The sequence below is a fragment of the Pleurodeles waltl genome, chromosome 8, assembly GCF_031143425.1.
Source record: "Pleurodeles waltl isolate 20211129_DDA chromosome 8, aPleWal1.hap1.20221129, whole genome shotgun sequence".
NCBI classification, from domain to species: domain Eukaryota; kingdom Metazoa; phylum Chordata; class Amphibia; order Caudata; family Salamandridae; genus Pleurodeles; species Pleurodeles waltl.
Window position 1 is genome coordinate 1,493,883,666 of NC_090447.1, and position 25,064 is coordinate 1,493,908,729.

Genomic DNA, 25,064 nt, shown 5'->3' on the forward strand with positions numbered 1-25,064 from the left:
TTTGGCTAAAAAAACACATGTCCCTCACATTTCTGTGGCAGAAAGTTCTGGAATCTGAGAGGAGCTACAAATTTCCTTCCACCCAGCGTTCCCCCAAGTCTCCCGATAAAAATGATACCTCACTTGCGTGGGTAGGCCTAGCGCCGGCGACAGGAAACACCCCAAAGCGCAACGTGGACACATCCTAAATTTTGGAAAAAAACAGAGCTGTTTTTTGCGAAGTGCCTACCTGTAGATTTTGGCCTCTAGCTCAGCCGCCACCTAGGGAAACCTACCAAACCTGTGCATTTCTGAAAACTAGAGACCTAGGGGAATCTAAGGAGGGGTGACTTGTGTGGCTCGGACCAGGTTCGGTTACCCAGAATCCTTTGCAAACCTCAAAATTTGGCTAAAAAAACACATGTTCCTCACATTTCTGTGGCAGAAAGTTCTGGAATCTGAGAGGAGCCACAAATTTCCTTCCACCTAGCGTTCCCCCACGTCTCCCGATAAAAATGATACCTCACTTGTGTGGGTAGGCCTAGCGCCCGCGACAGGATATGCCCCAAAACACAACGTGGACATATCACAGAAAACAGAGCTGTTTTTAGCAAAGTGACTACCTGTAGATTTTGGCCTCTAGCTCAGCCGCCACCTAGGGAAACCTACCAAACCTGTGCATTTCTGAAAACTAGAGACCTAGGGGGATCCAAGGAGGGGTGACTTGCGGGGCTCGGACCAGGTTCTGTTACCCAGAATCCTTTGCAAACCTCATAATTTGGCTAAAAAAACACATGTTCCTCACATTTCTGTGGCAGAAAGTTCTGGAATCTGAGAGGAGCCACAAATTTCCTTCCACCCAGCGTTCCCCCACGTCTCCCGATAAAAATGATACCTCACTTGTGTGGGTAGGCCTAGCGCCCGCGACAGGATATGCCCCAAAACACAACGTGGACATATCACAGAAAACAGAGCTATTTTTAGCAAAGTGACTACCTGTAGATTTTGGCCTCTAGCTCAGCCGCCACCTAGGGAAACCTACCAAACCTGTGCATTTCTGAAAACTAGAGACCTAGGGGAATCCAAGGAGGGGTGACTTGCGGGGCTCGGACCAGGTTCTGTTACCCAGAATCCTTTGCAAACCTCAAAATTTGGCTAAAAAAACACATGTCCCTCACATTTCTGTGGCAGAAAGTTCTGGAATCTGAGAGGAGCTACAAATTTCCTTCCACCCAGCGTTCCCCCAAGTCTCCCGATAAAAATGATACCTCACTTGCGTGGGTAGGCCTAGCGCCGGCGACAGGAAACACCCCAAAGCGCAACGTGGACACATCCTAAATTTTGGAAAAAAACAGAGCTGTTTTTTGCGAAGTGCCTACCTGTAGATTTTGGCCTCTAGCTCAGCCGGCACCTAGGGAAACCTACCAAACCTGTGCATTTCTGAAAACTAGAGACCTAGGGGAATCCAAGGAGGGGTGACTTGCGGGGCTCGGACCAGGTTCTGTTACCCAGAATCCTTTGCAAACCTCAAAATGTGGCTAAAAATACACATGTTACTCACATTTCTGTGGCAGAAAGTTCTGGAATCTGAGAGGAGCCACAAATTTCTTTCTACCCAGCGTTCCCCCAAGTCTCCCGATAAAAATGATACATCACTTGTGTGGGTAGGACTAGCGCCCACGAAAGGAAAGGGCCCAAAACACAACGTGGACACATCACATTTTTTTATAAAAAGCAGTGCCTACCTGTGGATTTTGGCCTGTAGCTCAGCCGACACCTGAGGAAACCTAGCAAACCAGTGCATTTTTGAAAACTAGAAACCCAGGGGAATCCAAGATGGGGTGACTTGTGGGGCTCTGACCAGGTTATGTTACCCAGAATCCTTTGCAAACATCAAAATTTGGCCCAAAAAACACTTTTTCCTCTCATTTCGGTGACAGAAAGTTCTGGAATCTGAGAGGAGCCACAAATTTCCTTCCACCCAGCGTTCCCCTAAGTCTCTCGATAAAAATGGTACATCACTTCTGTGGGTAGGCCTAGCGCCCACAAAAGGAAATGGCCCAAAACACAACGTGGACACAACATATTTTTTCACAGAAAACAGAGGTGTTTTTTGCAAGGTGCCTACCTGTGGTGTTTGGCCTGTAGCTCAGCCGGCCCCAGGGGGGGGGGGGGCAGAAATGCCCTAAAATAAATTTGCCCCCCCAACCCCCACCCTCCCCCGCCGGGAGCGACCCTTGCCTACGGGGTCGCTCCCCCTGCGTGACATTGGCACCAAAAAACAAATCCCCGGTGCCTAGTGGTTTCTGCCCCCTTGGGGGCAGGTTGACCTAAACTCAGCCAATCTGCCCCCAAGGGGGGCAGAAATGGCCTAAATACAATTTGTCCCCCAGGGGAGCGACTTTTGCCTGATGGGTCGCTCCCCATCTCTAAAAAAAAAAAACAAAGAAAAAAAAGAAAAATTCCCCTGGCGCCTAGAGGTTTCTGCCCCCCCCCCGGGGCAGAAATGGCCTAAAATAAATGTGCCCCCCCAACACCCACCCCCCGCCCTCCGGGAGCGACCCTTGCCTACGGGGTCGCTCCCCCTGCGTGACATTGGCGCCAAAAAACAAATCCCCGGTGCCTAGTGGTTTCTGCCCCCTTGGGGGCAGATTGACCTAAAATCGGCCAATCTGCCCCCAGGGGGGCAGAAATGGTCTAAATACAATTTGCCCCCCAGGGGAGCGACCCTTGCCTGATGGGTCGCTCCCCATCTCTAAAAAAAAGAAAGAACAAAAAAAAAAAACACAAAAAAAAAATTTGCCCTGGCGCCTAGAGGTTTCTTCCCCCCCTGGGGGCAGAAATGGCCTAAAATAAATTGCCCTCCCCCCCAGGGAGCGACCCTTGCCTAAGGCGTCGCTCCCTTTGTGTGAAATTCACGCAAAGAAAAAACTCCCTGGCGTCTAGTGGTTTCTACCCCCCTTGGGGGCAGATTGGCCTCATCAAAATAGGCCAATCTGCCCCCAAGGGAGGCAGAAATGGCCAAAATATAATTTTCCCCCAAGGGGAGCGACCCTTGCCTAAGGGGTCGCTCCCCACCCAAAAAAAAAAAAATGAAACAAAAAAAAAAAAATGGTCCCTGGTGCCTAGAGGTTTCTGCCCCCCCTGGGGGCAGATCGGCCTAATAGTAGGCCGATCTGCCCCCAGGGGGGGCAGAAAAGGCCTTCCCGAAAATATGCCCCCCCTGGGAGCGACCCTTGCCCGAGGGGTCGCTCCCTTTTGTCAATAACAATAAAAATAAAAAAAAATCCCTGGTGTCTAGTGGTTTCTACCCCCCTTGGGGGCAGATTGGCCTCATCAAAATAGGCCAATCTGCCCCCAAGGGGGGCAGAAATGGCCAAAATATAATTTTCCCCCAAGGGGAGCGACCCTTGCCTAAGGGGTCGCTCCCCACCTCAATAAAAAAAAATGAAAAAAAAAAAAAAAAATGGTCCCTGGTGCCTAGAGGTTTCTGCCCCCAGGGGGGGCAGAAAAGGCCTTTTCAAAAAAATGCCCCCCCTGGGAGCGACCCTTGCCCAAGGGGTCGCTCCCTTTTGTCAATTTCAATGAAAAAAAAAAAAATCCCTTGTGTCTAGTGGGGTTTCAAAAGCCGGATTGCAAGCAATCCGGCTTTTGAAACCCTCGGAGGGACTTCAAAGGGAAGGAAATACTTTTCCTTCCCTTTGAAGCCCCTCCGGGCCTCCCAAGTGATTGAAAAAGAAATGCTTTTGCATTTCTTTTTCAATCGCGCTGGAAGCAGAGCTTCCAGCGCGACTAGGGAGGCCCCTGTGACAAATCAGCGCGCGCTAGCGCGCTGACGTCACAGGGGGGAGTGGGGGGGGTCGGGGGTGGAAGGGGAAGGGATTCCCCGGTCAGCCCTGACCTAGGGGGGTGGGGGGGGCGGCCCTCGGGAGGAGCGCTAGCGCTTCTCCTGAGGGAAGCATTCAGGACGTAATGGTTACGTCCATGGCGCCACACGGGCGCTGCCATGGACGTAACCATTACGTCCGTGGCGGGGAAGGGGTTAAAACGCAGCTCACAAATGTAGTAAGCCACTTCTTCTAGATGATGCATCACTGATTCTGGACAGAAGTCAAGAATTGTGGTAAAGAGGAAATCAACATTTTGGTTTGACTGCAATTTTCTTACTTCACTTTTTCATGTTTCAAGTGTAAAACTGACTGGTTGTAATATTAAATAAATGATTATTACTGTTGAAAGATGGGAATGCAGAGTGGGCGAAACATGTGTCAGCTGATCCTGTGATGGATTAAACATATAGGCTGAGGATCATTCCTAATCATAGAAACCTGCAATGAAGAATACTGCATGGAGTGCATTGTACCTTTGCATTGCAGTACAACTATAATGTGGAAAAGCATATTTTTTCAAATTGAATTCATAAAAAGTGAATCCATATTCTCTGTTGGAATCTCTTTGCGCTGTGGAACCGTCTGGACCAAGATGTAACACCTGTCTATTAAATTAGGCATGGAAACTCCTTTTATCTTTGTGAAGAAGTTAACCTTTTTCTTCTAATTTCTCCTTTCTGCTACTTAAACCAATCATTAGAGCCACCGGCAACTTAGGCATATCATCCCCACCAATCAGAAGTGCATTCAGTTCCTCACTCTTCTCTTGCAGGATGAAGGAATGCTGCTGGCATTACGGCCTTGGAACACAAGGTCCTCCCAGCACTTAGAATTACCACAACATGAAATCTGTAATGCAGTGGTTCTACCTTTGAAACAAATCTACTGTATCTCTAAAATCACTTAACTAAAGTGCCTCAAATTTTAATGGCACAACAGTCTTTCTTTCATTTTGTGGCATTTCTTGGTTTGGTGAATTTTCACCCAGCCGTTTTAGAGATTTAAGCAAAACATTTAGCTGCCTGATACAAATACTAAAACTATCTATATATGTGTATATATATATATATATATATATATATATATATGCTCACGTTTATTGAAAAATATGGATTTCAAACTATAATTCCTTCTTACTGGCAGATTCTTCTGGGTGAACCGATCCATCTACAAATGAAAAACCACAATTTCTGTGAATTTGCACTTGAAAGTTACAGTATTTGTTCAGTGTGCATTACATTTGTGAATAGAAACACAAATATTTGTCTAAAATATTTTTGGGTTGTGTTTTCTCATTTATTTATATGATTTGAAAAACTAAAGACATGAGAATCCCGTAGGAAACAATTGTATTTAAATTTTGGTGGGTGGGATATCCGTCACCGTTGCGATGGAGTATCCTGTCCACCAAATCAGGCCCATGATCTTTTTAACATATTTCATTGACTATACCATGTAATACGTATACAGCGATTCAAAACCACATATTGTTTTTTCAAAAATGCATGTAATTTAAGATATGATTAAAATTTTAAATGTATAACTAAGCAGCAGAGAGAATGAGGTTACTGGGATGAAGCAAGGGAGATTTAGATTCAGTGACAAGACTCCTCAGATCCAGTGCAATATTTCATCAATGCATTTGCATACATCCCCATATTACTGTGCTTCAGATTGCGCACGTAATTTCGAGTGAGTTTCCATGAGACATTAATAATGGTGATTTGAGTTACTGTGAACTAAGCAGATTTTCTTTCTCATCTTGTATAATGATACTGAACACACTTAAAAAGCATAAAATAATGATTTGTGAATCAAATTAGCTTCTCCTGTCTTTATTTCAAAATCTCATTAGTAAGTAGCCAGTGGTAATTTTCTTGCTTTAACATTTGCACCTATCCTTCCCAGTACTAGCATGATTTGAGTTTGAAGTGGAACGACTAACTGATGCAAGCGTCTCAGACCTTTGCATTCTATTACATTTATGTTTTTGTCCTTTAAGCACAATGTATACTGTTGCATCTTACATTACTATACTCAACATTTTGGAGTAGAAAGCCTCCAATACCAGTTGTAAAGAAAGGCCACATTAGTGGGTGTTTAAAACCACTTGCTACTGGTAAGAGTTTCTAACTGAGTAACCTGGAGGGAAGAGAAAGTGGGCATTAAGATGGTGTAGCAGGTGGGGCCAATGAAGGGGGTGGTGGCAGGAAAAACTAGGAATGGACAGGGGGACAAGGGAATGCCAGAGGAGAGGAAAGGAGCTGGCCTGGGTGTTGTATGCATATCCTATCAACAGATCTAGAATGGCAATTCTGCTAAAAGAATCTGATCTCCATTCTCTCCATAAAGCCATGACCTTATCTATTCAGCGGATACCTGTCTTGGAATTGCATACTGTAGACAGTCTCAGCAAACCTTTGAGATTCTCCACACAAGTGATTGCTTTAGGGAATAACTTCTACATTCAATTAGTAGATATTTCAGAAGAAGTCTGAGCAACCATTGTGAGACCACATTCAGAAAACAAAATCAAAAAACCTATGCCTTGCACTAACAAGGTTATTTGAGGTATCTTGGAAACCCAAGCCATAAAACCAACTGAAGTGCTGATTCATGCTACACATTCTTGCAATGTTCCAATTGTAAATTGTCCTGTGATGGACAAAGTCTGCAGTAAGAACATCTGAAAAGAAACAGGGTAAGCCCAGCGAAGGCAAAACTAAGCAAACAACTTGCTTGCAATGAATAATTGCACTTTGCCTTCACTGCTGGCTCAGTTTGTTCCTCTTTTTATTGTTCAGAATAATGAAAGGAGTAGTCAATGGAGCGGTGCAATTGTTGGCTGTGTTCTCAATGAGCTGCAATGTCCTCATTACAGAGCCCAAACTAGTTCCAAGCACAACATGTGATGGTTGCACGGAAAGCACTAAAACATCTAATGATGGTTCAGCAATATCATTTGGATGCGACTGCACTGAACATTGGCTGGTGTTGTGTCTCATCATAAACCTTATTGCCTTTGATAAAACAGCCATAGCATAGCATTCTCTGACCTGTTCCTATCTAAAATCTTACACCATGTTTACTTGTATGCTGTGCTTTTACAACTCATAAGCTGTGGTTATTTTGGAGGTCAGTATTTTAACTGTGAGTCATGGTCTCTTTCATTAGCTTCAGAGTATCTTGAGATATTCAGTGAGCATCTCTGGTTGGTTCAGACCTCTCTGGCCTCATTTGCTATATGATTTTGTTTTCTCTAGAGCATCTCCAAACCTGAAAATGTGCTCAACGTTATGACTCTCCCTATATCATCAAAGTGTATTTGAACAACCTCATGTATGTAGGGACTGGGCACCTCCAGATTTTCTCTACTCTTTAGTACAAATCTTAGTACACACCATCAAAGAGACCTCTCCAAAGTCTAAGATGCTCCTCTATATCTTCTAGGATTCCTCCATATGACAGGGAAAAATGACCACAGGTGTTACCCCAAGGGTATACACATTGAAGTTATATACAGTTTCTGATCTGCCTCTATATTGATGTAGGAAGGAGGATTACATCACTGTGAGTCTGCAAATGCTGTTTGTGATGCACCACAATCATGTGTTCATTGATCTCCTACCGCTTCTCCCTCTAACTGTTGACTCCTTACAGCAGTGGTTTTCAACCTTTTGACTCCTGTGGACTTCAACTTAATCATTATTGGAACCCAGGGACCCCCAATGAATCACTATTGGAATCCGGGGTTCCCGAATGAGTCACTACTTGAAGTAGGAGACCTCAGCCTAAGCATTTTTGATGACTTGAACCAGAATAGAATACGCAGAAATATAGAAACCAGCATTTATCAAACAAATACACAAAATGTTTGATCATTTATTTAATTCCCAAACAAGTATAAAAAAATCTAAATTTTAATGGGAACACTGGACCTTTTCTAAACTCAACTGAGGCCACTATTCGTTCATACTACATTCCATTTGATGCACTTGCACTGCTTTCAATTCCTTCCCATTTACAGAACATTTTAAAATGTTCACATAAAAAAAAAAATTTAATTTATATACCCTTTATTAATCTGTCAATATTATGTCATTTTCTAAGCAGTTCCAGACCCCTTGAGTATGCTTTATGGACCCCCAGAGGTCCACGGACCACAGTGAGTTGTGAGCATTAATTACTGATGCACAACTGCATCTGGTTAACAAATGTTTCTCGTAAAAATAGGATAGAATGAAGGACTGTGGGGAAAATTTCAGGGCGACCCGGAAGAGTCAATACATGAAAGAAGTTAAACAAACCTGCATATTTTTATATGGAGGAAATGCTGGCTGCCAGATCAAAGACTTTAAATTGTCTTCAGGAAGATTATAGGTGTTGCACATGCAAACAAAAAGAATGATTAACATATGTTATTTAAAAGCACTACTGGTGATACATTATGGGCTGAAATGTATATGACAGCGTTGGTGCAAGTTTATATATAGGCATTAAACAGCCAACATTATGATCCTTCCTAAGAAGTGAGAGTTTATATGACATCTGCCACAAATCACCAGATGTACTGTCCGTCCATCTCTGCTTTCTCTGCCCTCATTTGCAGGTGGAGGAAGACCACTTTCATGATAGGGGAGAAGATACCAGTCCATTAACTGAAATTCCATGTTTGTGGGTGAGGAATCCCCAAAATGGTGGCGGACCAGCTGCCAATGAAGGGTTGCTGGTTTGCCACCATTTTCACTGGTATCCCCTCAATGACAGACCAATGTGTAAAACGTGCAGTCAGCTGGGATGAGTAACGTGGCAGAGTCAGGGTCATTATAGGATCTTGAGCTGGGTGGTAAGAGATAAGGGACACCAACAAGAACTGTAGAGGAGGGAATACAAAATACTGCAATAGACCAGGAAGACCTCATCAGATTCCACAGCTGACTGGCAGGGACAGTATGACATTTTGTAAGAGGATACAGGCGGTTTCATGTTCGTGATTATTGGTGGTATCTGGTTCATTAATTTAATTGGATCATCTATGGTGGTATTTCAATGGAAAAATCACACTTTATCCATGGTAGCACTGTGTCTACATCAACCTGCTCAGAAGGAACAAACAAGCAATAATAATGAGATGGAGAAGGATGACCCCAACTAAAGGTGCAGAGGAGATGCACTGTCCTACAGTTCTACAGTAGGAAACTCCCAACACCTGAACCACTCTCCAGTACGAGATACCCAACACCTGGACCACCCTCCTGTAGGAGGCTCCTGGCATGTGGATCACTCTCCAGTAGGAGGCTCCTGGACCACTCCTCCAGTAGCAGACTCCCAACACCTGGACTGACCACTCTCCAGGAGGAGACTACTGACACCTGAGTCATCCTCCAGTAGGAGACTCCTGGCAACTGGAACACCCTCCAGTAGGAGACTCCCAGCTCCTGAACCACCATCCAATAGGAAGCTCCTGACACCTGGACCACCCTCCAGTAGGAGACTCTGGGCACCTGGACCATCCTCCAGTAGGAGGCCCCAGACACCTAGACCACCCTCCAGTAGGAGGCCCCAGACACCTAGACCACCCTCCAGTAGGAGACTTTTGACACCTGCACTTACCTCCAGCAGGATACTCCTTACACCTGGTCCATGCTCCAGTAGGAGACTCCAGATACCTGGACCACCCTCAAGTAGGAGGCTCCTGACACCTGAGTCGCCGTCCAGCAGGAGACTCCCATCCTCAGTACTACCCCTCCAGTAGGAGACTCCCGGCACATGGACCAACCTCCAGTAACAGAATCCTGACACCTGCACCACCCTCCAGTAGAAAACTCCAGACACCTGTGACACCTTCCAGTAGGAGACTCCCGACACCTGGATCACTCTCCAGTAGGAGACACCCAACACCCTGAACACCTTTCATTAGGAGACTCCCGATACCTGATTTACCCTCCAGTAGGAGACACCCGACACATGGACCACCCTCCAGTAAGAGACTCCTGGCACCTCAACCACCTTCCAGTAGGAAACTCTGACACCGGGACCACCCTCCAGTATGAGCCTCCTGGGACCTGGCCCACCCTCCATCAGGAGAACCCCAATACCTGAAGCAGGCCCCAGTAGGAGATTTGCAGCACCTGGACCACCCTCCACGGAACAGGATGGCGATGGATAAAGGAGAGGTCTGGGTGGTCGTGGCTGTGGGTAAGGTATCACAGCTGAGCATATCCAGCAGACTCTGAATATGAAAAAGATTACTGTAGAATAAATGTTAAGGAATTTTTACCAGTCCCAGTACTGGTATACTTTAACTGTGCAGAAACTTCATAGCATTAAGTTACTGGCACTTCCATGCATCTTCTCACATATGTGATACAAGTTCAAGTCCCTTGCCTCGCAGTGTCTAAGATGATTAGGCGCTGATTCAGCACACCTGTGGCAACAATCACTAAAAAAAATTTTTAGTTCTGTTTTTCTCACTGTTGTAAAGTCCCCTTTTTGGATGGTCACTCCCACCCTACTTTTTGCTGCTGGATGCTTTTGCTTTTGACCTGAAAGTGTAAGTGAAGTGGTAAATAGTAGGACAGGGGGGCCTCACATTGCATGTACTGAAAGTGTAAGGAGACCTGCTAACCAGACCTCAGTACCAGTGCTCTTTCCCTTAAATTGTAATGAGATTTTGCAAACCCAATTGGCTAGTACATGGTACCAGTGGTACCCAGGGCAGGGATGGTAAAGGGGCCAGCAGGGCTGCAGCACTGATTGTGCCACCCTGTGTGACCCAAGTAAAAGTGAAGCCAGCAGAGCTGCCATGTCAGACTGCACGAGCAGCTTGTCTGTTCGAGCTCGACTCTGCCCACACCAAGTGCAGACACAGTCCCTTTACTGCCCACAGCACAGGTCAGTCACGCCTAAGGCAGGCCTATAGCCCAGGAGACATTGTTCACTGTGTTATGAGTGTGGACATATATGACCCTGTGATAGCATTTAAAACTTAATGCTACCACAAGTGAACGGGTGTCAATAGGATAGCATGGGCTGGCACCCAGGCAGTCCCCAGATTGCCACCTCCATGATTGCCCAGCTGAGTTCCCCCGTGATTGGTATCAAACACCGTGCTTTTTAACCGTGAGCATGATTTTCGTGCCCAGGATTAGGGAGCATGTACCCTGGTGGCATCCTTAGAGGATGCTCACCAAGATACCAGCTTTCTCTAGCCTTGACGGACTTCTGAGCTATTTGCTGCCAAGACTAGAGTCTGCCATCCTGCTGGTCATGCTAACACTTCCCCCAGGACAGAGACAAAGGACCTGGGCAGGAAGGAGGTCACACCTCCTCCCTCCCTGCCAGGATGGCTAATGTTTACAGTAATTAGGGTGGTGAGCCTCAAAGGCTTTCATTTCCCTTAGTGTGTAATCTCTTGTCCCCCACTTGAGAACAAAGCTCTTCCTGCCCTGCCCAGGTTGACAGGCGGGAAAATTAGTTATTCAGGAGGTATACACCTTCAAAAGGCAAGCCACACCTTTAGGGTGGGTTAGGTGGTCTGTACATCTGAGGGAAGGTTTGCCATGTTGGCAAACCTTAGAAATAGTGTGTTCTGGGAAGAAAAGTGACGTACTCCCACAGGAAGTCATCACTTTAGGGGTGCACTAGCCGCAGGGACCAGTAGCCCATTGGCCACTGCCCCTCACGCCCTTAACGGCCCTAAACTAAGGATTTAAGGGGCTCCCCTGGCACCAGAACCTCAGTTCTGCCTTTGAATCTGAGAAGAGGCACAAAGAAGATACCGTCAACGACAACAGGACCTTGGGCTCCGCTGCCGTGCAAAGAGAGGACACTTAAATGGCCTGAGGAGACCATATACTGAAACTGCATGCATGAAGGATGTGTGTCCGTGGTGAAAACTCATTGCTCCCAGCAAGAGGGACTCAAGTGGATGCCAGAAACTAAAGCAGACTCCCCTTATTGGTGGAACCAGTCACCGGCAACCTGCAGAAGAATCGTTGTGCTCTGTCCAAAGAAGTGCAACCCAGCGGACCCCTCTTTAGTGAGCCCAAAGAAAGCCGGTGACCTGCACCTCGGGAGTAGTAGTGAGGCTATCACCAAGTTTTGAACTGCAACTGCCTTCTGGGTGACCTCCAGCTAACACAATAATGATGAACATTTGCCGCTGTCAAGGCTTGTCGGCTAGCCCAAGACCCCGTCTTGGACATCACCAACTTCAAAGCAGTGTCCAGCTTAGTGACAGACGTCAGCAACGACCCCCCTCTGCACTCCGAGCCGCCAGGCATGCTCCAGCTGTGGAATCCAGGTCGTGGGACCACAAATGCCTCTACTTTCCGAGGGTAGAGTACGAGTCCCCCCAAAGTGTGCCTTGGGCAGTGCTGCAATTTTGACAGCATCCGCGGATCCCGTCAGCACCCAGGACCGCCAGAGCAGCTCTGCACCCAGACACCCTGAGAAAGGTAACTAGAAATTGACTGTTAAGGCTTGGACTAGGGACCAGCAACACCTTACCTGCAAGTTTGTTCCCCCAAGCTCACAAGTTACCAATTGCACACTGAGTTCCACCATTGACTTGAATGACAGTGGTTTGACCATTAAAAGTGCTTTATTTTTCAACGCTTTAAAAATTCAGAACTACCGTTGTATGTAAGATACAAAGTTTGTTTTAGTGTCTAAATTAAAATAAAAATTAGATTTTTTTTTTTTAATTGGTGTTGGATTTCTTTAAGTTGTGTCATTTACTTATCATCCACGCGGGTGTTGTGAAATGCTTTACACATGTTTCTCCAAGCAGCCTGACTGCTCTTTGCCACACTACCAGGACTGAGCTAAGGTTTATTGGTGTGAACCCAAGGTTCACTACTGGGTAACATGCTAGTATTACATGGTAAGACTCCCCAGTCATACCACATAATATTACCACTTTGCTACACTCACTCATGCTCATCTGTGTCATTAAATACAAACTTACAATGAAGATCACACTTACCATGGCACCGACAGTCTGAAGGCCGCACAATCCCTGTAAACCAAAATGGGAAGTAATTAGTTTTATGAATTGTTTAACTTTTAATTTGTTATATAGAGCGTATTAAAAACCTAAAATAAACAACAATTAAACTTTGTGAGCAAGAAAGCATATTTGATTAAAACCGTTGTTATGGCATCTTAGCTATAAAAGCGCTGCAATATGTGGCCAGAGTTACCGACTTTGGAACTAGGGAACCACGTCTGAGTCCCAGCGCCGGCTAAACATCCTTTGATTCTGGGCAAATCACTTAATGGCCTCGCGCCTACCAAAAATGAATGTGTCCTTATGTAATGTAACAGGTGCTCATGTAAAGCGCTACAATGGCTTCAGATCGAGTTGGCGCTACATAAAACTACTTTTCAAAAACTTCCTGCCTTTCTCATAACTTCTATTTAGTGATTTTTAAGGCCCCTTATGACTCTAGTGCCTACGTTTGCAAAGTGCTATGTAGGAACTGCAAAGGGGATTAGGGCAGTTCAATCTCGGACTAGGATAACGGAGAATAAGGCATATGAGAGGTGCTTACTGCGTCGTGATGTAGTGTTCTTTAAAGAGACGTGTCTTCAACTGGGGTGGTCCTGATGCTGTATTGATGACTTGTCCAGTGTAAATTGTAATGCAATTTTCTGTAGTCTGGCATGGTGACCTGAACTAATAAATATAAATATTTTAACAAAAACACATGTCCCCCATCAAACCCAGCCAGAGGGAAGGTTCCACTGGTCTGAAGTATTCGCCTAAAGGTAAGGATGGATGTGCATATATAAGGCTTTTGGCCTCCATCAGGTAACTACAACCCTTCTGTGGTGAAATGGATCACATATCTATAATCAGCACAACCTCACTTTGTACATCTACAGGTGTATTAAGATTATCTAGAAAGAGACAGCAATAATCAATAGTATTGATTGGGAAGTTGTTGGGGGGTCACACTCCTGGTGTGAAAAATGTCTGAGCTTCGCACCGCCCAACACCCACTCCCAGAAAAAGAACTACATATAAAGAAAGGTGTGGCAGCTTCAAACTGAGTACCCATGGCTCCCCTTTGGTAGCTTAGTGTGAGCGACAAGGCAGGGCTCAGAGAAACGTGTAGTGATAGAGCACAAAGTAAAGAATTGGGGACATAGTTATGACATTTGTGGCGCAAGGCAGTGCAGTAAGTCACCATGCTGTACTGCCCTGCGTGACAGGGTAAGGGCAGGAATGCATCAAATGTATTCAATACAGGGAATTCCTGTCCTTTTCCCTTGCGCTGGCAGGCTTTTGGCAGTCTAGCGCCAACTCAGGCACCCTTGCACCATGGTGCAAGGGTATCTGTGTTGTAGGCACAATTGTTTTTGTGAGGGAAGGGGCACTTTCCTACTCAAAAGAAATCTGTTGAGGTGGTTTCCAGAATGCAGCACACGTAGAAAGAGGAAAACCTGAGGAGAAATAAAGATACTTCTCCTTGTTACGTCTCTCCTGAAGATGCTTATCTTTTTTGCACATTCCTAGGTTTACCAAGTTTAGTGAATCTGGAAATGCATAAAAAACCATGGGTGTTCCCACGCAACGCCCATGGGACGCCTCCCTGGCGCAGAGTAATGCAACACAACGATTTGCGCTCTCATCCGTCCAGCGTGGGACATCTTATGCCACCCAGAGAAGCCCAGGCAAACTGTAAGTCACTCCTATGGTAGGCCCTTTCAGCCCAAAGGGCAGGGTGCCGGTCCCTGTGTGTTTAGGTACCCCTGCATGAGCAGAGGTGCCCCTATGAACTCCAGTTCCAATTTCCTGGACTTCGTAAGTGTGGGGAAGCCATTTTAGCTACGTACTGGCCACAGGTCAACAGTACCTGTGGTCCAGCTACATAATGATAACTCCGAACCTAGGCATGTTTGGTCTCACAAATGTTGGAATCATACCCCAATACTCATTCCAGTATTGGTGCCAGGATTCCATGCACTCTGGGGGATCCTTAGAGGATCCCCAGTACTGCTCACACCAGTCTTTCGGGGTCTGCGAGCAGCCCACGCTACTGCAGCCTCTCAGACAGGATTCTGCCCTCCTGCTGCTTGACCAGCTCAAGCAGGGAAAGGCACACCTAAGGATTTCCTGTAGGAGAGGGGATGGAGCCTCCTCTCCCTTGGAAATAGATGCTACTGGGCTGGGGAGGGGCACATTTGGTACCCTCCTTGCATAATCTGGTTTGCACCAGTCCAGGGACCCCCGGTCCCTGCTCTGGCGTGAAACTGGACAAAGGAAAGGGGAGTGACCACTCCCCTGTCCATCACCACCCCAGAGCTCCTCCAGGTGGCCACTTGGTTCTGCCATCTTGAAAATAAGATGTGCAGAGGCCCCTGGGAGCATCTGACTGGCCAGGTTAGGTAGCTGATGTCAGTGACGCCCTCTGAGGTCAGTGATACAGAGTGCCCAAGCCCCTTTTTGGGCTATTTAGGGACTCCCTTGAGGGTAGGTCCTTGGATTAATCATGCAAGACTCCACCAGGACTCCACGGCAACGACCTCTTCTGCTCCTGGCCACCGGAACCGTTAATGGACTTCACAGGAACCGAACAATACTGCAACACTGGGACGACCTCTCTTTGCAACATTGTTTCCATGGCTCCGGTCACCAACTTGCAACATTGCCATGGCTGTGCATCCTCTGGTGTTGGCAAGACTTCAGCTGTACCAAAAAAAGCGAGAAAGAATCTCTCTTGGAGTGAAGGTGTCACTCCCCTGCATCCGCAAGCACCTAAGGCAACGACGTCTGGCTGCTGGGATTTGCTGTCCTCTGGACCTGAGAAGATTCTCCAACACAGGTTGTGGTTCTGATGGGTTCTCAGAGTCTTCTCTGCCTTCTGTCCAACTTGGGAGACTGTGAGCCCTTGTCTCTTTCTCCAGGACAGTGTACCACAACTGTTGCAGAAACCAAGGCTTGTTGACTCCTTCTCTGAGGAATCTTCAGGCTCAAAGTAGCCCCGGCCCCCAGCACTCTACCTCTGCAAGGGCAGTCTCCTCTCTGCTGCTCCAGCGATTCCTCTCCAGGTGTGCTGACTGCTGCCAGTGGGTTGCTCGTGGGGGATTCAATTGCTTCTGATGGCTCTCTTGTCTGCTGAGGATCAGCCCAGACTCCCCTCCGAGGGTCGAGTCCCCAGGACCTTACTGGTCCTCTTCAGCTCTGCAAAGCTCCAACAGAACCAGTTGCATTTGCTTGTGGGTGGTCCTCCTAACCACAGACCCGTCTGCAATCCAATGAACATCAAGGGACAGCTCGTAGGTGACTTCAGGGACTCCTCTGCAGCTCCTGGACCCCACAGCTGGGACACAGTCATCCCGGATCTTCACCCACAGAAGGGTGGGCATTGCCTCCTGCCCTGCCTGGACACTTCTGCGGGACTGGACTCTGTCCCTTCTTTTTCAGGTCCTCTTCATCCCGAATCCACAAGTGGATTCCAACGGCCTGGTCCTGTTCTTGCAATATTCCAATCAGAAGTCCTCTTGTTAGATTATGGGACGATCATGTAACTTACCTCACCTCTCCCGGTGGATGGGGATCTTCTAGATACTTACCTCATGGGGTTTTACTCTCTCCCAGCCCTTAACTAACTGCATATCCTCTGGTGGGCACTTGCCATTTTATGTTATTTCCTAATACCTACCTGTGTATATTTGGTGTGTACTTACTTCCAGTAGGGGTCTACCTATAGTAATCTAGTTTGGTGTTCCTGTAATAACGTACCTTTATTTGTGCAACACTGTGTGGTTCCTTTCAGGTGTGATAAGTTACTTTGTGACTACTGTGGTATTGCAAGTGCTTCACACTCCTCCTGGATAAGTCTTGGTTGCTCACCACAGCTACCACTAGAGTACCCTGGCTTTCTTGACACCGTAACACTATTTCATAAGGGTTGCCTGGACCCAGTATAAGGTGTACAAACATAGGTGTCCACCACACACTGGGCCAGCATCCTACAACGTGTCTTTGTCCAGGAGAGTCTGCCATGTGAGACTGGTCGTATTACGAGAAGGGCTCAAGTGTAGGGTTTTAAATACCATCTCGTAAAACCAAAGTCTATGCCTCTGTATAGACCCAGTGCATATAGAAATTGGAGGATAGGTGACTAGAATAGGTCGACAGGGGGCACACCACAGGAGGTGCATAGACAGTGGGCTAATTGGTGGTACCACCAATGATCTGTGTTTCGGAGCCCAAATTCATGCTGCAGGTGACAAGTTCATTTTGTAGCCTGATGCTATGCTATTGTATATGGATTTCTAAAGCGCATGGCTATCCGTAGGCTTCCCAGCGCTGGCTAAGACATACCATTGCAGTGGGACAAATGGATAAGCACAGGGGGCTATTAATGTAGTTATAGCCATATAGCATGCTTTTACCCTTTTTCTGAGCGGTGATTTGATGTTTAGGCATCTTAATTCTATGAGGAGCATATTCCAAAGTTTAGGGAGGAAATGTGAAATGGACCTACTGCCCCATCTGGCCTTGTGAATTCTAGGTATCTTCAATAATCGGCCCATAGAGGTGGGACACTTTGTCATTAAAAGACACCATTGTAGCTATGGGCGTGGGTGGGGCAGAAAAAGCAAAATATTTTCCACATAGAATAGGGCCTTTATCTCGTCTCCTTCGGTAGAGATCCCTTCTACATCTTGCACTAGTCGGATTGCTAATGCTAAGGGTTCTAATGCTAAAGAGAAGAAAAGAGGGCATCCTGCTGGTACCACATCCAATCTTGAAGGCCTCCTAATGGAATCCTCCACATGGAACCTCCTCTGTGGGTTCATCAGGCAAGAGGTGAACCTTGGGTACGAAATCCTCGACCACTAATATAGGACATGGCGCAAAAGACACTACCCCCAGTCAAAAGATTTCTCAACAGCTAGTCAGAGTGCCAGCATCTCAGTTAGGTCATATTTCATCAGCTTTCAAAGGTGTGCCACCATCCGCAGATGATTGCAGGAGCTATGGCCAGGGACAAACCCCACCAGAGATTCACAGATAAGTTAAGGGATCAGTTTAACCAGGGGTGTCGCAGGGATTTTAGCCATGATATTTAGATCCAGATAAACTGAAGCGATCGGGCAGTAGCTGGCACAATCTAGTGGGTCTTTGTTGTCTTTGAAGAGAAGGATAATGGTCGCTTTATTGGACACAGTTTCGAGGATGCCAATGACCTCAGCCTCCCGGAATGCTTGGATTAAATGGGGTGCCAGAAGATCCTTGCTTACCTTATACAACTCCCCCAGGAAAGGAGTTATTATTAATAGTAAATGAGTAGGCCAAAATAGATGGTAATTGGCCATTAATTATCTTATAACTGCCTTCTAGAGGGAAGCAATGCACCAAGAATCTCCACCCAGAGCCAAGTATCTTCACAGGGGCCAGTGGGAGGGGGAGAAGTCACCTAACTTCTCCCCCTCAGCTGCTGCTCAGGCACTTCACTAAAGCCCATAGTTCTCTATTGCTCTATAGCTTTGTTCAGAGATTACTTCTGGTCTGTTTACACAGCTACAGTCCTCTTGAAGAATGTTGTAGGTTCTGCCTGCACCTGATGTAGGGGTTTCTAGCTGGCGACAAGGGGCCTGAGCTCTATAAACAGGTCAGGTGCTAGGAAATTGTCACTCAGGAATCATCCAATGCCATGGTCTCCCAGTATGCATCTCAAACCCCAGTAGTCTCAGGATATTGCCCAAGCTGGCTTGGGTATCTCTGAGCCTAGAGACCAGCCAATGAAACTGGCTACCACAATCCTGGAAAGTGTACTGGAAGCAGAGATTCAACCATTCATGATGCAGGGGAGAAGCCTTCCCAATTGTTTAGTTTTCAGACTTATTCTGAAGCGAGACAGGGTTCTTGAAAAGGCCTCTAATGTTTTGTTGGATTGTATCACTAGACCAATCCCTAGAAAATGCCTCTAATCTATCCCACTACTTTCTTGTCACTACAGTGCCAGTCCACCCCTACTGATAGGCTTGGTAGACCCTTTTTTCTACAGTCATTTTGTTAGAGCTAAGTCCAATAAAGATGAATTTTCAGAACTGTTGTTAGAACTACTTAGTCTCCTCCACCCCTAGTTGATCTTGTTTAACTTAAAAGCCCACGGATAGTCTATCTCGTGGGTCAATCCACAACCACTGGAGCCGGAGGATCTTCTCAAAGACCACCTTTGGCCACTGGCACTGGACGTAGGGGTTGAGGGCGCTATAGCACCCCCAAATACCCATGATGCAGTTCAGGTGGGAATCTGAAGTAACCTATTACCTTTACCTATTAGTTCTGAAACACTTACTGTGCATTCAAGTACAAACTTCGTCATGACAGACAGCTTCATGCGACATACAGCTGCTAATTGTTTGTTAACATGGACAGCAGTGTTTACTATTCCTTTCTCTGGCTGTATGTCTAGGGTAATTTGCCTTGTTGGGATGCAGGTGAAAGAGAAGACCACAGTATTCCAGACTCTATACAGTATATATATATATATATATATATCACCATCATGGAAAGGACACTCAAGATCAAATCAAATCAAATCATTAACATTTATAAAGCGCACTACTCACCCGTGTGGGTCTCAAGGCGCTAGGGGAAAGGGGGGGGGCTACTGCTGCTCGAAAAGCCAGGTCTTTAGGAGTCTCCGGAATGCGGAGTGGTCCTGGGTGGTCCTGAGGCTGGTGGGGAGGGAGTTCCAGGTCTTGGCTGCCAGGAAGGAGAAAGACCTCCCAACCGCCGTGGAGCGGCGGATGCGAGGGACGGCAGCGAGCGCGAGGCCAGCGGAACGGAGGAGGCGTGGTGTTTATGGCCAGCACCCCCACTCTGAAAACTGTTCCATCTCCACAATCTTTGGCAGCGGTGACAGAGGCCTCTGGACCCCCCTAGGAGAATATATCATTCACAGATGAAGTCACTTACCTTGGTCTCAGGAAATCTACATTCTGTTATGTTTGCAATATTTCCTCATTGACATTTTCAAAATGAAAGACTTAGTGCATTTTCTGATACCTTGAAGTGTACATTTTATATTTAATAAGACTCAGACTTAAAGCAATTAGATCAAATCTGATTTCATACGTGGCTTTTCAGGCCAAGCTCTCAATGGAAACTGATTCTGTGCCCTTAGCAGCCACCAAAACCTAACTTTATGTTTGTATTTTTTTTTTTAAGAGAGACTCTCCACCCCCAGGCCATCCTAGCAAAGACCTATCGTTCTGGAATCCTGTTTTGGGCTGGGTTTGCACCCTTTTATTATCATATTTAGTTTGGTCAAAACAATGGACAGCATGTTTTGAATGTGGGAAAGGGTGTTGCTGTGTGTCAATAAAATCGCCAGGTTCCCACAGAATTCCTGGCTCGCAGCATGAATATTGTTATGAATAGCGTAGATGTAAGATCTCTGGCAGGTTAGCAATGTCTTCTGGCGTGCTCCAAGCAACTATTGTTAAAACTTTCCTGACTTAGGCCTACGTTCCCTTATTCTACACCTGTAAAGTTGCCCACCCTATGAATACAGAAAACGCAGGGGTTTAAGGTTACTGTAAATGAAAAATGCCCCAAATATCCAAGAATTAGAGAAAGAAGGGCCTTGGCTCTGCTCGGCCTGTTTATCTTCTTTATGGGCATTTGATTGGTCAATATCTGTGTTACTCCGCCTATGAAGTAGTTTCATTGCTCATAACTGATAGAGACACGGTTAACGCAGAGCCCGTTCCACCTATAGGGCTAGGGTGTTTTGTTCCTACACAGATGTCTAGTTTAAGAGGGACCCGAGAGGTTTTGTTTACATTGTGTACTTTATGTTTTATTTTGAGTTGTTTGTAAATTTAACCATTTCTCGTTTTAAAATAAAAAAAACACTGTTTGGACATTCATTCATTCCATGATATTGCGCACTTTGTGGATCTCCGAGTTTCTAACCCACACCACCTCTCAGTAACTGAGTGCATGGAGGGAGGGGTGAGTGACAGCATAGATGGAAGCTTTCAGACACTTTCACCGCAAGTCTTTGCCAATGCTCGTTTATTCTGTGTATGGAAAATATATTTTCCATGTGAAAACGTCCATTCCCCTGCGACCCCTGGAATAATGTGTGTGTTACATGCTCTTCGGGGACTGTGCTAATAACGCCCTGTGCGTTTACGTGCAAGTTTGAAACTGCAGATACGTAAGAGGAAGATTCCACACCAATTATACTTTTTGTTTCTGACTCTCAATCTTACCTTATCATTGCAACGTTTAAATTGCACTTAGGCGGATATTTCATTTTGCGCATGGAGGCCAACACTACAACATCGTCTGGGTAACTTGTGCACTTACAAAGCTCACTGAAACGGGGAGGGAGCTGTGGTAATTGGATAATTACGTAAGGGGCGTTGTTGTTTGGCAGCTGCCGTCGTCCTCCACATACCAGATGGTGACGCACGGGTTCCCATGAAGGAGAAGTTTGCCCATTTCTATGTTTGGGATGGAAACAACAAGGTGGCCCGAGGCCAGTCACACTTCACGCTGCAGGACCGGGGTGTCCGCACCAGCGGCGAGAAACCAGACAGCCCATCCGTTCCTGCGTCTGCAATAATTACCCAGAGTGTATGCAGGGACGTAACTATCGATGGTGCAGCGGGTGCAGCGGCACCGGGGCTCCGTGGTGGGGGGGGACTATTTACAACTTAATCACACTTGGTTTTACTGCCCAACCATTGGCCAGTGGGCGCATTTTCCTTGCTTGCATTAGGCCTAGGGCACACTTTATACACCACTGGAAACAGGACACAGCATAGTACATGCCATGGACAGGGCACGGGCATGTTTGCAACCAAAAACCATATTTAGCCAAACCTACTCAAAGTCGATATCATGAGTAGCAGTTTTTAAACTCAAGAGAGGGATGCCAACTTCCAAATCCCCTAAGGCGGGTACAGGCACATTTCAGCCTTGAGGCACGGCCATTGGTGAAATTGATGTAGCAGGAAATTACGTCACAGAAAGTGGCATCCAGTGTAAATGACATTTTATGATATGTGGTTCCCTGAGGAAGCCAGAGGGCCATGAGTGTGTACAAAACTGAGCTCAGAGGCGGGTTATTTTGCAGTTTGGTACTGAGGAGGTGGATTTACATGAAGCTGGCACTGAGTGATGGCACTGGGACAGGTGAGGGTGCATGGAGACTGGCACTAGATGCTGGTACTGGTAGAGGTGGGGCTGCCCAGAAGTTGGCATTAGGTGCTGGTACTTGGGCTTGTGGGGGTATTGGGTGTTGGTACTGCCAGAGGTGGGTGTGCATGGTGGCTGTCACTGGGTGCATAGAAAAAGACGAGATGATGGACGGAATGCTGAACAATGTCATATATTCACTCCCTAGTCTCAGATCTGGGACTAAATTCATCACTTTTTGTTCGCTACCCCATTCCTGTTTGGGCTCAGCCGTATGCAAGTCAGTCTTGACCCTGCTGCCCTTGAGAATAGTCGAGCCCGAACTGCCAGGCCAGGTACTCCCTGGACCAGAAACAAGCATCCTGGGACCAGTTTCGGGGTGTCACCCCTCATCAGCCAGGCTAGCTTGAATCCAGTGGCATAGCAAGTATGTGACCCACGCACGGCTAAGCATACCCTTCCCACTTAGGGCGACAAATTCAAAAAGAACAGATGATGGACAAAATGCTAAACAATGCCAAACATTCACCCCCAGTCACACATCTGGGTCTAAACCCGTTTTTTCGCTTGCTACACCATTCCAATTTGGACCCAGCCTTATGCAAATCAGTCTTGACCCTGCTCCTCATGGGAACAGTCCAGTCTGACCTGCCAGGCCAGGTCCTCCCTGGACCGCAAACAAGTATCCTGGGACCAGCTTGTTTCCGGGTGCGTGGAGGCTGGCATTGGTTAGTGCACTTTGGCAGGTGGGGGGGGGGTGGCACAGAGGCTGCATAGAGGCTGGCATTCAGTGCGAGTAGTGGGGGTGTGGAGATGCAAGGAGGTTGCATAGAGCCTTGGTATTGGGGCAGGTGGGATGCACAGAGGCTGGCATTGGATGCTGACACCAGGGCAGAAGGGAGTTATGCAGGCTGGCAGCCGATGTTGGCACTGGAGCAGGTCAGGCTTTTTGAGACTGGCATTGGGATCTGAGGATACAGGGGTGAATGAAGGCTGTACTGGACCCTTGCCCTGCGGCAGGTGTGGAGTTTTGGAGGATGGCATTGGGTGCTGGTACTGGGAAGCGGATGCATGGAAGCTGGCATTGGACGCTGGCACTGAGACAGGTGGGGCTGCATGGAGGATGCCACAAGGCACTGGCACTGGGGAGGTGTGGTGCATGCAGGCTGGCAATGGATATTAGTGCTGGTGGGATGCATGGGGGTTGGCACTGGGTGCTGCTTTGAGACAGGTGGTATGCATGAAGGCTGGCCTTCGACACTGGCAGGTTAGGACAATGAGAAGGTTATCATTGAGTTCTGGCACTGGGGCAGGTGAGGGTGCTTCGAGGTTGGCATATGGCATTGGTATTGGGACAGGTGGGACTGAGGCTGGTACTGGACACTGACACTGGAAGGGGGGGAATTTATGGAGGTTGGCACTGGGCGCTGGCACTGGAGTAGGTTAAGGTGTATGGAGGCTGTCAATGGGCACTGGCGCAGCAGCAGACAGTGTTGCATGGAGGTTGGCACTGGTGGAAGCAGGGGTGAATGGAGGCTGGCATTCGATACCGGAATTGGGTTAGGTGGGGTACATGAGTCTTACATTAGGTGCTGGCACGGGGGCACTAAGAGTGCATTAACACTGGCATTGCATGCTGTCCCTGCTGTAGGTGATGATGCTTGGAGGCTGGCATGGAACGCTGGGGCAGATGGGGTGCGTAGAGACTGGCTTTGGAGGCTGACTCTGTGGGATTTAATGATGCACACTGGATGCCAGTGGATGAAGTATGCCATCTTTGTAGACCAGTGGTTCCCAACCTGTGGTCCGGGGACCCCTGGGGGTCTGCGAAGCTGCCTCAGGGGGTCCGTGACTGCTTAGAAAATTAAATATTATTAACCGATTAATAAAGTGCATATAAATAAAGTGGCTAAATGTACAACTGAAAGTTTTAAATTTAAAACATACTGTAAATGTCAAGGAATTTGAAATTAAAGGCTAAAAATTAAATTAGTATCCTCAGATTGATTCGTAGGAGCAGTGCAGGTGCATCAAACAGAATATAGAATGGATGATGTGTGGCTGGAATTGAACTTAGAAAAGTTCCAACCTTCCAATTATTATTTTTATTAATATTTGTTTGCAAACTGAATTAATGTGTGTTCTCATTTGTGTATGATGAATGCTCGTTTCTGTACTTTTTGTATATTGTTCTGCAGTTCAAATCATCAACAATGTTTAGGTCCCTGGCTTCCTGTAATGAGTCAGCGGGGGTCCCCAGACTGTAATAATGATTGAGTGGGGGTCCCGAGTTCAATAATGATACAAGTGGGGGTCCACAGAAGTCAAAACTTTAAGAACCACTGCTGAAGACTAATAACCGTGGGGATGATAAGTGTTGAGGATGACAAACTATGAAGGCTAGTAATAGGGGAACTGCTGAATGACATGTGTCTGGCATTAGGGGCATTTGCTGTCACCCTTCTTCCTCCATTCATCTTTATTTCTTCCCCTCTTCCCCATCACTTATTTTCCATCTACTTGCTATCCAACTTTCCTCTCCTTGCAACCCCTGCCCATCCTCCATTATATGAGGGATTCCAGACTTGCTTTTCTGTGCATTGTGGTACTTGTAGTCCTGTATTTATAACCTGGAACACAAAACTACAAATGTTAGAATGAAATGAAAAAAACTTGATCATTTGAAGCTCTTCTCAATGACAGCTGAACTGAGACAACTTCAGGCCACTGATGCTTGCTTTCTTCTGCCTCTTCTTTCATCCCACTTTTGCCTGTGTGCTCTTTGTCCTTCATCCTCTCCCTCTGCTTTCCTCCAGGACACTCTATCTCTCCTTCCTCTGCCTCAAGCTCTCAGGCACATTTTACTCTCTCTCCATGCCTTCACTTTGCCCTGTCTCTCTAATCTGCCTCTAGTTTCTTTGCCAAAACGCTGTATCCATTCCTTCTTCTTGCTTCTTCAGTATCCCTCTTCCACTTACTATCTCCCACTTCTCTCTTCTTCTCACCCACTCACC

The 25,064-nt window shown here is 46.7% G+C and overlaps 1 protein-coding gene across 1 annotated transcript in view; it reads right to left on the reverse strand.

Annotated features, from left to right (window-relative positions):
- Positions 1-25,064, reverse strand: part of FBXO40 (F-box protein 40) — a 90,157-nt gene that overhangs the window by 49,939 nt on the left and 15,154 nt on the right. The window contains exon 2 of the mRNA XM_069202713.1: positions 12,859-12,891. Within this exon, the coding sequence (XP_069058814.1) occupies positions 12,859-12,861 (3 nt within the window). The 5' untranslated portion in view covers positions 12,862-12,891. The remainder of the gene's footprint in view (positions 1-12,858; positions 12,892-25,064) is intronic.